At 39.0% G+C, this 12107-nt stretch overlaps 1 protein-coding gene across 10 annotated transcripts in view; it reads left to right on the plus strand.

Moving 5' to 3' along the window:
• Positions 1-3320: 3320 nt before the first annotated feature.
• LOC143029650 (quinone oxidoreductase-like) overlaps positions 3321-12107 on the plus strand; it is a 61355-nt gene continuing 52568 nt past the window's right edge. For 2 of the 10 annotated variants that reach the window (XM_076192442.1, XM_076192449.1), the window contains exon 1: positions 3321-3447. Coding sequence is in view for 3 of the 10 variants with exons in the window: in XM_076192441.1 (XP_076048556.1) it covers positions 6695-6775 (81 nt within the window). In the remaining 7 variants the exon portion in view is untranslated. Of the gene's footprint in view, positions 3448-3632; positions 3810-6623; positions 6776-12107 lie in introns of those variants that run through there. The other 8 variants (XM_076192445.1, XM_076192451.1, XM_076192443.1 and 5 more) reach the window with 8 other exon arrangements.

Below are 12107 nucleotides of genomic sequence, written 5' to 3' on the forward strand. Positions count from 1 at the left end.
TTTGCTATCATCAACTCTCTTTCTAGACACATTTCCATCCACTACAATTCTTTCCTGGAACTCCACATTTCCCAACCACTCCATCAATTGGACCATTTCCTACCCTAGCATTAAGGTCTCCCAGTACTATTACATTGACATTTCTCCCTAAATCCTCTATGCACTCATTTAAATCTATCCAAAAGGCCTCCCTTTCTTCTACACTCTTCTCACTGCCAGGCCCATATGCACTTACAAAGACCCACATCTCCTTTCCCAGTTTCACCTTCATCCACATTATCCTTGAGGAAACCTCCTTCCACTCCACTACACATTTACCTATCTCTTCACTTACTAGAATAGCCACCCCTTCCCTCCCTCGCCCTCTCTTCACTCCTGATAACCTCCCACTTACACTCCCAAACTTACACTCACCCTTCCCTTTCAACTTAGATTCACTCAAAGCCAACACATCCATCTTTCTTCTCACAAACATACTACCTATCTCTTCCCTTTTACTCTCATCTGTACCACATCCACGCACATTAAAAGACCCAAACCTTAGGGTGCTGGTCGGAAAACTCCCAGACCCTCTTATGCCTTTACTTTTTCGTTTAGGAATGTCCCCTGTGGGGCTACAAGGAGAAGGATGCCTAGCCCCACTCCCCACTCACGGAGGGAGTCATAAAGTGTGCAAGGATGGTGTGTGGAACAAGAATGACAGGAGGAAATAGAAGGAAGGGTAGTGAATGGTGGGATGAGGAAACAAAGAAGGTTGTAGAAGAGAAGAAACGAGCTTTCACAGATTGGTTACAAAATAGGACGAGGGAGTTATATGAGAGGTACAAAGAAAAGAGAAGTAAAGCAAAAGGTAGAGGAGAGCAGATGTGAAGTGGGGTAAGAGTATGACAGAAAATTTTGAAAGTAATAAAAAGATGTTTTGGAAAGAAATTAAGAGAGGAAGAGGAGGCGAATCAAGTAGGGAAGAGAAGGTAAAAGGTGCAGATGGAGAGATGATAATGGAAGAGAAGGCAGTAAGGGGAAGATGGGTAGAATATTTTAGGGAGTTGCTAAATGTGAAGGAGGATAGGGAGGGAAAGATAGCTGCAGTGGGAAATGCTAAGAAAATGAGAGTGATGAGTGAGGAAAATGGAGGGGAAATAAGTAAGGATGAAGTGAAGGCAGTTGTTAAGATGATGAAAGCAGGTAAGGCACCTGGTCTGGATGGATGCCATGCAGAATGTCTAAAAAAAAAAAGGAGGTACAGTGATGGTGGACTGGCTGGTGAGATTATTTAATGTTTGCTGGAGAGAGGGTAGAGTGCCGGAGGACTGGAGGAGTGCCTGTATAGTTCCACTTTACAAGGGAAAAGGGGACAAGTGTGAATGTAGTAGTTTCAGAGGGATTAGCTTGTTAAGTGTAATAGGGAAGGCTTATGGGAGGATCTTGATTGAGAGGATTAAGAGAGGAACAGAGGGAGTAATTGGTGAGGAACAGTGTGGATTTAGGATGGGTAGAGGTTGTGTAGATCAGATTTTTGTGGTAAGACAAATATGTGAGAAAGCTATAGGAAAGGGGAAGGATGTTTTTTGGTCTTTTATGGATCTGGAAAAGGCTTACGATAGGGTAGACAGAAAGGCACTGTGGGAGGTTATGCAGATATACGGGATAGTTGGAAAGCTTCTAGGAGCTGTCAAGGGTTTTTATGAGAGTAGTAGAGCTTGTGTCAGGATTAGAAATGGAGAGAGTGAGTGGTTCGAGGTAAAGGTGGGATTTCGTCAAGGATGCATTATGTCACCCTGGCTGTTCAACTTATACATGAATGGGGTAGTGCGAGAGGTAAATGCAAGGGTAGTGGGTCAGGGATTGGAGATGGTTAAAGAAAATGGAGAAAAGTGGGAGGTGAGCCAGCTGTTGTTTGCGGATGACATTGCGCTTGTGGCAGGATCAGAGGAGGGACTGAGGAAGTTGGTGACAGAGTTTGGGAGAGTATGTGATAGAAGAAAGCTAAAGATAAATTTGGGTAAAAGTAAGGTGATGAGATGTACAAGGGGTGAAAGTGGCAGTAGACTGGAAGTGAGCATTAAGAGAGAGCGACTGGAGGAAGTGGATAGTTTTAGATACTTGGGTGCGAATATGGCAGGAAAAGGTGGAGTGAAGGTGGAGGTAGAATGTAGATTGAGAGAAGCGAGTAAATGCCTTGGTGGATTGAAGAGTGTAATGAGGAATAGACATTTGGGAATGGATGCTAAGAGGAGACTGTATGAAGGAGTGATTGTGCCAACAGCACTGTATGGGGCAGAAACATGGAACATAAGAGAGGAAGAGAGAAGGAGTTTGAATGTGTTTGAGATGAGGTGTCTGAGAAGTATGATGGGGGTTACTAGGCTAGATAGAGTGAGAAATGAGGAGGTGAGGAGAAGAACAGGGGTGGTAAAGGAGCTGGGAGATAGGGTTGATGAAAGAGTATTAGGATGGTTTGGACACATGGAAAGAATGAGTGAAGAAAGACTAGTAAAAGAGGTATGGAAGGCAGATGTGGAGGGAGTGAACATGAGGGGACGTCCTAGGATGAGGTGGATGGATGTTGTGAAAGGGGCTTTGGGGAAGAGGGGAATGTCTGTTGAGGAAGGACGGGAGAGGACAGAAGACAGGGGTGAATGGAGAATGGTTGTATATGGATGATGTGATGCATGAGGTGGAATGGGCGGGGGGATGGGGGGTGAGGTAGTATGTGTGAGCAAAATTTGACGCAGCCCGAAGGGATTTCTCCCTGTCTTCTCCTTTTATGCATGGGGGGATGGAGAGGGGGGGTCGCCGATTTAATGAAGCGGCCTTGCTGTGGATGTGCTGTGTCTTGCGACACTACTTCTGACCCAGGGCAGTGGACTAGGTGCAGGGATGACCCATCATCCAGGAGGTGCTAAGATATGAGGGAGGGTGGAGGGGTGTGGAGTGTATTCAGGGATGGAATGGGTGGGAATGATTTTATGCCTTTTTCTTTTTGGCTGCCTCCCTTATAAGGGGGAAAAAGCCTTGGTATATGTATGTATGTATGTAAAAGACTTATCAAACATCATGAAGTAAACTACTATTCGACAAAATTCCTATTCTTTTTTTAGAATCCAGGAATCTCGGAATTGAGGGATCTGTCCAACTCGCCCAGGATGATGATGATGATGATGATTATATATATATATATATATATATATATATATATATATATATATATATATATATATATATAAATATGTATATATATATATATATATACGGAACTCGCACTCTTGCAGTTGTCTCTTCACTCCACTCAGGAGCGGGGTGCCTATCTAATCACCCCCCCCCCCCCGGTTTTGGCAGCGCAACAGATCTCACTCGGGATTCAGAAGTTGCCCTTGCACTTGAGTATCAATTACTAATAGCGTGGAACTGTCAAACGTAAAGAATCGGATCTTCGTAGATCAGTGGGTAGGTAACTAAATATATATATATATATTTATTTTATTCACATTCCAACAGCTTCGTCACTAGTGCCCATTCGTATAATAAGGTGCTGTAATCGGCTACAATTTCGCATTGAAAATAGGCACCTTCCCAACCCTGCAGTCCTTTAAATAATTACCGTAGATATATATGGATCCCCTCCCTCAGTCACTAAAAACAAACAAACAAAAACGCACAAATAATGTATCTGACTGGTAGCGAACCACGAAAATATCGCACTGGTAACTCTACAAGGATAGGGACATAGGGTATGCAAATTTAAGTTGCACAGTAAGCTGGCGGATAAAACTAGAAGGAATTTGAGCTTAAAATTATTCCCACAGAAGGTAATGAGGCGAGGTGGTTAGTGTTGAATTATGAATTTCAGTGATGTTGTAGGTACCCCCACAAAATTAAAAAAAAAAATTAACCTTTATATTATTGTTGCATATGAAAGACAACTTTATTAGAAACAAAATGCTTTTTAAATTTTTGAAATAGCTTGAAAAATAAGGGAGATACGATTTTTTGAATTATTTTCTTAGCCGCATTTTGGCTCGACTTTACCATAACAAAGTGTTAGAATTAAGGGTGGTAATTTGTAAAGATTTCGGTAAAGAAATACACATTAACTCTAAACCACTGGTCCAATTTTATTAAAATTCGGAATACTTGGGTTTTATGGATCAACAAATCACATGAGCATGTCAAAAACAAAGTGAGACATCTCCATCATACCATATTTGCCTTTTCATGGCAACCATGAAGCTGTCGCTAAACGCCGACCGAAGTCGACCGACGCCGACCAAAACCACACAATCACGGTTTTTGCTCAAATGCATAATTTATATATAAAAAATAGCACATGGTTGCATTATTTGACCTATTTTCTTTAAAATGGATAATTTCCACGTAAAATGATCGAAGAGAAGTTTCGTTTTTTTACTCTGTAAAATTATAAGCCGGCAACCAACGCCGACGAAACCCAAACAATGACGTTGGTTGCCGGTTGATAATTTTGTAGAGGATAAAAACGTAACTTCTCTTCGATCATTCTACATGGAAATCACACATTTTAAAGAAAATAGGTCAAATAATGCAACCATATGCTATTTTTTATATATAAATTATGCATTTGAGCAAAAACCGTCATTGTGTGTTTTTGGTCGTCAATGGTAATAGTAAACAAAATCGAACGCGAACTGGACGCATCAGATTCATGGGTGATATAGCTAAATTCCGGGGCTTTTAGCTCAAACACGCAAAAGTCAATTTTCTTAAGCTTCTCAATTCTGGGAGAAAATAGGTTGAAAAACTTGTTTATGTAACTTAAAATTATGTTTAGACATTCTTTACCTTAATATTTTTACTCGGAAAACTATGTTGCCGAGTTTGAAAACCAAATTTCCGTTTAAGTCGCTGAAAAATTGTTTCTATTTCAAGAATTAGCCTTACACTTGCAAAACAACAAGGTAATTTGAACATCTTGCGCATGCGCAAAGCGCGGGAAGCATTCAAATTGAACTAAACAAAAAATAGTGGGCCGCAACATTTGGCCATGAAAACAACACAAGATCGACAGTGGCGCCGCGCGCGGATTCCGGCGGGTACCTACTATATGTACTACTTTACTAACCAGTGGTTTACTTCATGCCATGCTGCTATTCAGACATAGATCTCCTAGTATTAAGATTAACTGAATTTTAGCCCACTAGTTACTATATATTCATATTTCAGTAGTCACCAGTCCGCCTTGCTCAAATAATTTACATTCTTTTACAAATATATTCCCGTGTATGACAACATCTAGGTACCCCGGAATCCGCGCGCGGCGCCACTGTCGATCTTGTGTTGTTTTCATGGCCAAATGTTGCGGCCCACTATTTTTTGTTTAGTTCAATTTGAATGCTTCCCGCGCTTTGCGCATGCGCAAGATATTCAAATTACCTTGTTGTTTTGCAAGTGTAAGGCTAATTCTTGAAATAGAAACAATTTTTCAGCGACTTAAACGGAAATTTGGTTTTCAAACTCTGCAACATAGTTTTCCGAGTAAAAATATTAAGGTAAAGAATGTCTAAACATAATTTTAAGTTATATAAACAGTTTTTCAACCTATTTTCTCCCAGAATTGAGAAGCTTAAGAAAATTGACTTTTGCGTGTTTGAGCTAAAAGCCCCGGAATTTAGCTATATCACCCATGAATCTGATGCGTCCAGTTCGCGTTCGATTTTGTTTACTATTACCATTGACGACCTAAAACACACAATGACGGTTTTTGCTCAAATGCATAATTTATATATAAAAAATAGCATATGGTTGCATTATTTGACCTATTTTCTTTAAAATGTGTGATTTCCATGTAGAATGATCGAAGAGAAGTTACGTTTTTATCCTCTACAAAATTATCAACCGGCAACCAACGTCATTGTTTGGGTTTCGTCGGCGTTGGTTGCCGGCTGATCATTTTTCAGAGGATAAAAACATAACTTCTCTTCAATCATTTTACGTGGAAATTATCCATTTTAAAGAAAATAGGTCAAATAATGCAATCATGTGCTATTTTTTGTATATAAATTATGCATTTGAGCAAAAACTCGTCATTGTGTGGTTTTGGTCGGCGTCGGTCGACTTCGGTCGGCGTCGGTCGACTTCGGTCGGCGTTTAGCGACAGCTTCATGGTTGCCATGAAAAGGCAAATATGGTATGATGGAGATGTCTCACATTGTTTTTGACATGCTCATGTGATTTGTTGATCCATAAAACCCAAGTATTCCGAATTTTAATAAAATTGGACCAGTGGTTTAGAGTTAATGTGTATTTCTTTACCGAAATCTTTACAAATTACCACCCTTAATTCTAACACTTTGTTATGGTAAAAGTATAGCAAAAAAATGCGGGCTAAAAAAAATAATTAAAAAAAATCGCATCTCCCTTATTTTTCAAGCTATTTAAAAAATTTAAAAAGCATTTTGTTTCTAATAAAATTGCCTTTCGTATGCAACAATAATTTAAAGGTTAAATTTTTTTTTTTAAATTTTGTGGGGGTACCTACATATAGTAACACTGCAAGGGAGGAAGGAGTTTCCAGTGGCCATGTGATAATGAAAATTTTGATAGATACTTCGTTGGAAACTAAGTACAAATATGTATTAATTAAAAACCTAGTACCAAATAAATAATTCTTAAAGTGTGCGCAATGTTGTGCAGATGTAAATTACTTTCATTTTAATAGATGACAGGAAATATATGTAAGATAATTAGAAATAAAAACAATATCAAGGACAAACTGAAGGTCTTGGTCTTGAACAAAATTGTAAGTCATTACAGTTTTAATTCGAAATTGATGGTGGAAAGGACGAAATTTGACGTAGTGATTATCTCTGGCGAAATCCCAAATTTTTAATAAAACCAACAAGCCAATTTTGAATTCACTTCCCATGTAACCATGTTCCTGGTGATCCCAATGCAAGGCAGGCATCAGGGATGAATCCATTCAATATTGTTTACATTTACAGTTTTATATTAGATATAGGCTGCCTCTACTGTATTATGTAGCAGTGGCCGTCATACTTTCATACATATTTTGCAGGATATTATGCAATAGAGGGCGTGGTCCTAGATAAACTATGTAAACCTGTACCTCTTTATTTTTTTTTTTTTTATTATTATTATTTTTTTTTTAATTCCAGATTCACACAAACATGGATATTTAACATGAATCTTACATTGTCCTGTAGCTCCTAATGTAATACATCCTTACCTAACCTAATCAACTAATGCAACCATTCCACAGAAAAAAAATCTTTAAAATGCAAAACAAAAAGAATTGAAAAATGTATTTGCATGATACATGATGCCTAAGTAGTTGTATACCTTGTGTTAAAATATACCTTATTAGCTTAGCTGCTGGTCCTTGTATGCATTCATCTTGTTCAGTACATATTAGGACCTAACCTAACTAAAACCTAGCAATGAAGGGAGAGTTTTTTTTATGTAGCTCCCCATCTATGTACCAGTTGAAGACAGAAAAAAGGTTGATTACTGAAGAATTACAATTTAGAATGTATTTAGGGATGCTACACATCCCTAAGACAATTATATTCTTCCCAAATTCTTTCTAATTTTTTGGTAGGCATGAAATGTCCTTCAGGCATCTCCATTCCGCCTTTTATATCAAATGCATTGTGGTATGCATTTAAGATTATTATAATTTATCAGAGGTGATTTTGTATTGAAGTTCAGTAGAAAAAGATTTTGATAGCAAAAAAATAGAAAAAAGTTAAAATTTATGACAGTGAAGTGGAGGGAAAAAAAAAGCTGTATTTCTACACAAGTAGAGTGTGTAGTTAGGTTAGGTATGAGTTGGATCAATAATTGATTATATCCTGTTATGGAAACAATACCCACTAACCATTTGGAGTCTGTTGCAAAGGAACATGAACAAGTGCTGGGGCTTCTCCTTACCCAGGGACTATTTTGTGCTGAAAAGGATGGAGTCATAGAGATGTTAAAAGATTTAAAAAATGTAGCAGAAAGGAGGGAAACTCGAAGTTAAAAGTTTGAGTGAAGATTAATATCCAGGCATTAAAGACTGTAATCAGATGGTCTGTTGAGGTGTCACTTGTAGATCAATCAATCTTCTATAAAGTAAAAACTTCAGTTAGTTAATATCTTATATGGAGTGGTTTTGGCATGTTTTTAGCATCCTTGTGAGTTCATATCTGGGGATATGTTGTATTTGTAAAGTGTTTTGTTTGTAATTTATGTAAACCATTCTATGAGATGTGGAATGCTAGGAACATGGTATAGAAAAAATAAAAGGAATAGTATGCTACATTTTTTCTTTTATTCTCGTGTTGATATTTTTCTGTACAGTATATATATATATATATATATAATATATATATATAATATATATATATGTATGTGTATATATGGATATATATAATATATATATATAATATATATATGTATGTGTATATATATATATATATATATATATATATATATATATGTGTATATATATATATATATATATATATATATATATACACATACATATATATACACATATATATGCCAAAGGCTTTTTCCCCCTTACAAGGGAGGTAGCCAAAAAACAATAGCATAAAATCCACTCCCACTCATTCCATCCCCACATACTCTACTCCCATCCACCCCTCTCCCTCCCTCTCATCTTGGCTCCTCCTGGATGATGGGTCATCCCTGCATCCTGTCCACTGCCCTGGGTCAGAAGCAGTGTCGCAAGACATGGCACATCCACAGCAAGGCCGCTTCATTAAATTGGCAACCCCTCCCCACTGTCCCCTCATGTAGAAATGGAGAAGACAGGGAGAAATTGCTTTGGGCTGGGTCAATTTATTTTTCACACATACTCCCTCACCCCCATTCCTCATGCATCACAGTATCATCCATACACAACCCTTCTCCATTCACCCTTATCTTTTATCCTCTCCCATCCTTCCTCAACAGACATACCCCTTTTTTTCCAATGCCCCATTTACCCCATCCATCCAACTCATCCTTAGTCGCCCCCTCATGTACACTCCTTCCACCTCTGCCTTCCAAACCTCATTCACTAATCTTTTTTCTCTCATTCTTTCCATGTGTACAAACCATCCCAATACTCTTTAATCAACCCTATCTCCCAACTCCCTCTCCACCCTCGTTCTCCTCCTTACCTCCTTGTTTCTCACTCTATCCAGCCTAATAACCACTATCATACTTCTCAGGAACCTCATCTTAAACAAATTCAAACTCATCTCTTCTGTTATGTTCCATGTTTTTGCCACATACAGTGCTGTCGGCACAATCATTCCTTTATACAATCTCCTCTTAGCATTCATTCCCAAATGTCTGTTTCTCATAACACTTTTCAGTCCCCCAAGGTATTTACTTGCTTCTCTCAATCTACATTCTACCTCCACCTCCACTCATCCCTTTCCTGCCACGCTTGAACCCAAGTATGTAAAACTATCCACTTACTCCAGTCTTTCTCCCTTAATACTTACTTTCAGTTGGCTGCCACTTTTCCCCTTGTACATCTCATCTCACCTTTTACCCACATTTATCTATCTATCTATATATATATATATATATATATATATATATATATATATATATATATGAAAGAGGCAGGCTTTTATAGATTGGTTACAAATTAGGATGAGAGAATCGTATGAGAGGTACAACGTAAAGGGGAAGAGAAGTAAAGCATAAAATAAAGGAGGCAAAGAGGAGAGCAGAAGTGAAATGGGGTAAGAGTATGACAGAAAATTTTGAAAGTAATAAAAAAGGTGTTTTGGAAATAAATTAAAAAAGGAAGAGGAGGCAAATCAAGTAGAGAAGAAATGGTAAAAGGTGCAGATGGAGAGATGGTAGTGGAAGAGAAGGCAGTGAGAGGAAGGTGGGCAGAGTATTTTAGGGAGCTGCTAAATGTGAAGGAGGATAGGGAGGGAAAGGTAGTTGCACTGGAAAGCAATAAGAAAATGACAGTGATGAGTGAGAAAAATGGAGGAGAAATAAGGAAAGATGAAGTGAAAGCAGCTGTTAAGATGATGAGAGTAGGTAAGGCACCTGGGTTGGATGGATGCCATGCAGAATGTCTGAAAAAAGGAGGTACAGTTATGGTTGACTAGCTGGTGAGGTTAGTTAATGATTGTTTAAGAGAGGGTAGAGTGCCGGAGGACTGGAGGAGTGCCTGTATAGTTCCACTTTACAAGGAAAAGGGGAATAAGTGTGAGTGTACTAGTTTCACAGGGATCAGCTTGTTGAGTGTAGTTGGGAAGGCTTATGGGAGGGTCTTGATTGAGAGGATTAGGAGAGGAACAGATGGAGTAATTGGTGAGGAACAGTGTGGTTTTAGGACAGGTAGGGGTTGTGTAGATCAGATCTTTGTGGTAAGACAGATATGTGAGAAACCTATAGGAAAAGGTAAGGATGTTTTTTTGGGCTTTTATGGATTTGGAAAAGACTTATGACAGGGTAGACAGGCAGGCACTGTGGAAGGTATTGCAGATATATGGGATAGGAGGAAAGCTGTTAAGAGCAGTCAAGAGTTTTTATGAGAGTAGTAGAGCTTGTGTTAGGATTAGAAATGGAGAGAGTGAATGGTTTGAGGTAAAGGTGGGACTATGTCAGGGATGTGTTATGTCGCCCTTGCTGTTCAATCTTTACATGGATGGGGTGGTGCGAGAGGTGAAGGCAAGGGTAGTGGGTCAGGGGTTGGAGATGGTTATAGAAAATGGAGAAAAGTGGGAGATAAGCCAGCTGTTGTTTGCTGATGACACTGCGCTTGTGGCAGGATCAGAGGCGGGATTGAGGAAGTTAGTGACAGAGTTTGGTAAGGTGTGTGAAAGAAGGAAGCTAAAGATAAATGTGGGTAAAAGTAAGGTGATGAGATGTACAAGGGGAGAGAGTGGCAGCAGGCTGGAAGTGAGTATTAAGGGTGAGAGACTGGAGGGAGTGGAAAGTATTAGACACTTGGGTGCAAATGTGGCAGGAAAGGGAGGAGTGGAGGTAGAATGTAGATTGAGAGAAGCGAGTAAATGCCTTGGTGGATTAAAAAGTGTAATGAGAAGTAGACATTGGAAAGAGAGGAATGTCTGTTGAGGAAGGAAGGGAGAGGACAGAAGATAGGGGTGAATGGAGAAGGGTTGTGTATGGATGATGCTGTGATGCATGAGGTGTAGTGGGTGGAGGATGGTGGGTGAGGGAGTATGTATGAGAAATATATTGACGCAACCTGAAGGTATTTCTCCCTGTCTTCTTTTCTGCATGAGGGGATGGAGAGGGTGGGGGTCGCCAAATTAATAAAATGGTCTTGCCGTGGATGTGCTGTGTCTTGCAACACTGCTTCTGACCCAGGGCACTGGACAAGATGCAGGGATGACCCGTCATCCAGGAGGTGCCAAGATGTGAGGGAGGGAAGAGGGTAGAGGGGAGTGGAGTATGTAGGGGATGGAATGGGTGGGAGTGGTTTTTATGCCTTTTTCTTTTGGCTACCTCTTGCATAAGGAGGAAAAAAGCCTTTGGTATATGTATGTATGTATATATATATATATATATATATATATATATATGTATGCAGAAAAAACACCAGGGAAAATAATTAAATGATGACCGAGTGCTCGGTTGTCATTTTATTATTTTCCCAGGTCGTTTTTCTGGATATTTAGAATCAGTTCAAGTGATTTCTCATGAATGCATATATATATATGTATATATATATATATATATATATATATATATATAATCAAATAAAATCATCAAATCAAATCAGCCATCCTGAGTCCACTGCTGAACAAAGACCTCTTTCATAGTATTCCATGACTCACACAACCATCCCAACATCTGCCACTTTATTCTTGCAGACTTTTCTATCTTGTCTCTCCACCTGTCTGGTTTCCCTGTTCCATGCTTCCTATCTTGTGGCATCCACTCAGTAACACTTGCTCCATTGCTTATCAGTTTTTTGCACCAACTTACCCAATTCTATTTCCTCTCTTTTACTGCCTTCACAATATCTTTCACTCTAGTCTACTCTCTCACCCAACTTGCTCTCTTTCAGTCTCTTTGTGTTATTCCCATCATTGATCTCTCCATTCTCCTCTGTCCAGTCCTCA

This window comes from Oratosquilla oratoria, chromosome 11 (assembly GCF_046742065.1).
Source record: "Oratosquilla oratoria isolate Oo_2021 chromosome 11, ASM4674206v1, whole genome shotgun sequence".
Taxonomy (NCBI): domain Eukaryota; kingdom Metazoa; phylum Arthropoda; class Malacostraca; order Stomatopoda; family Squillidae; genus Oratosquilla; species Oratosquilla oratoria.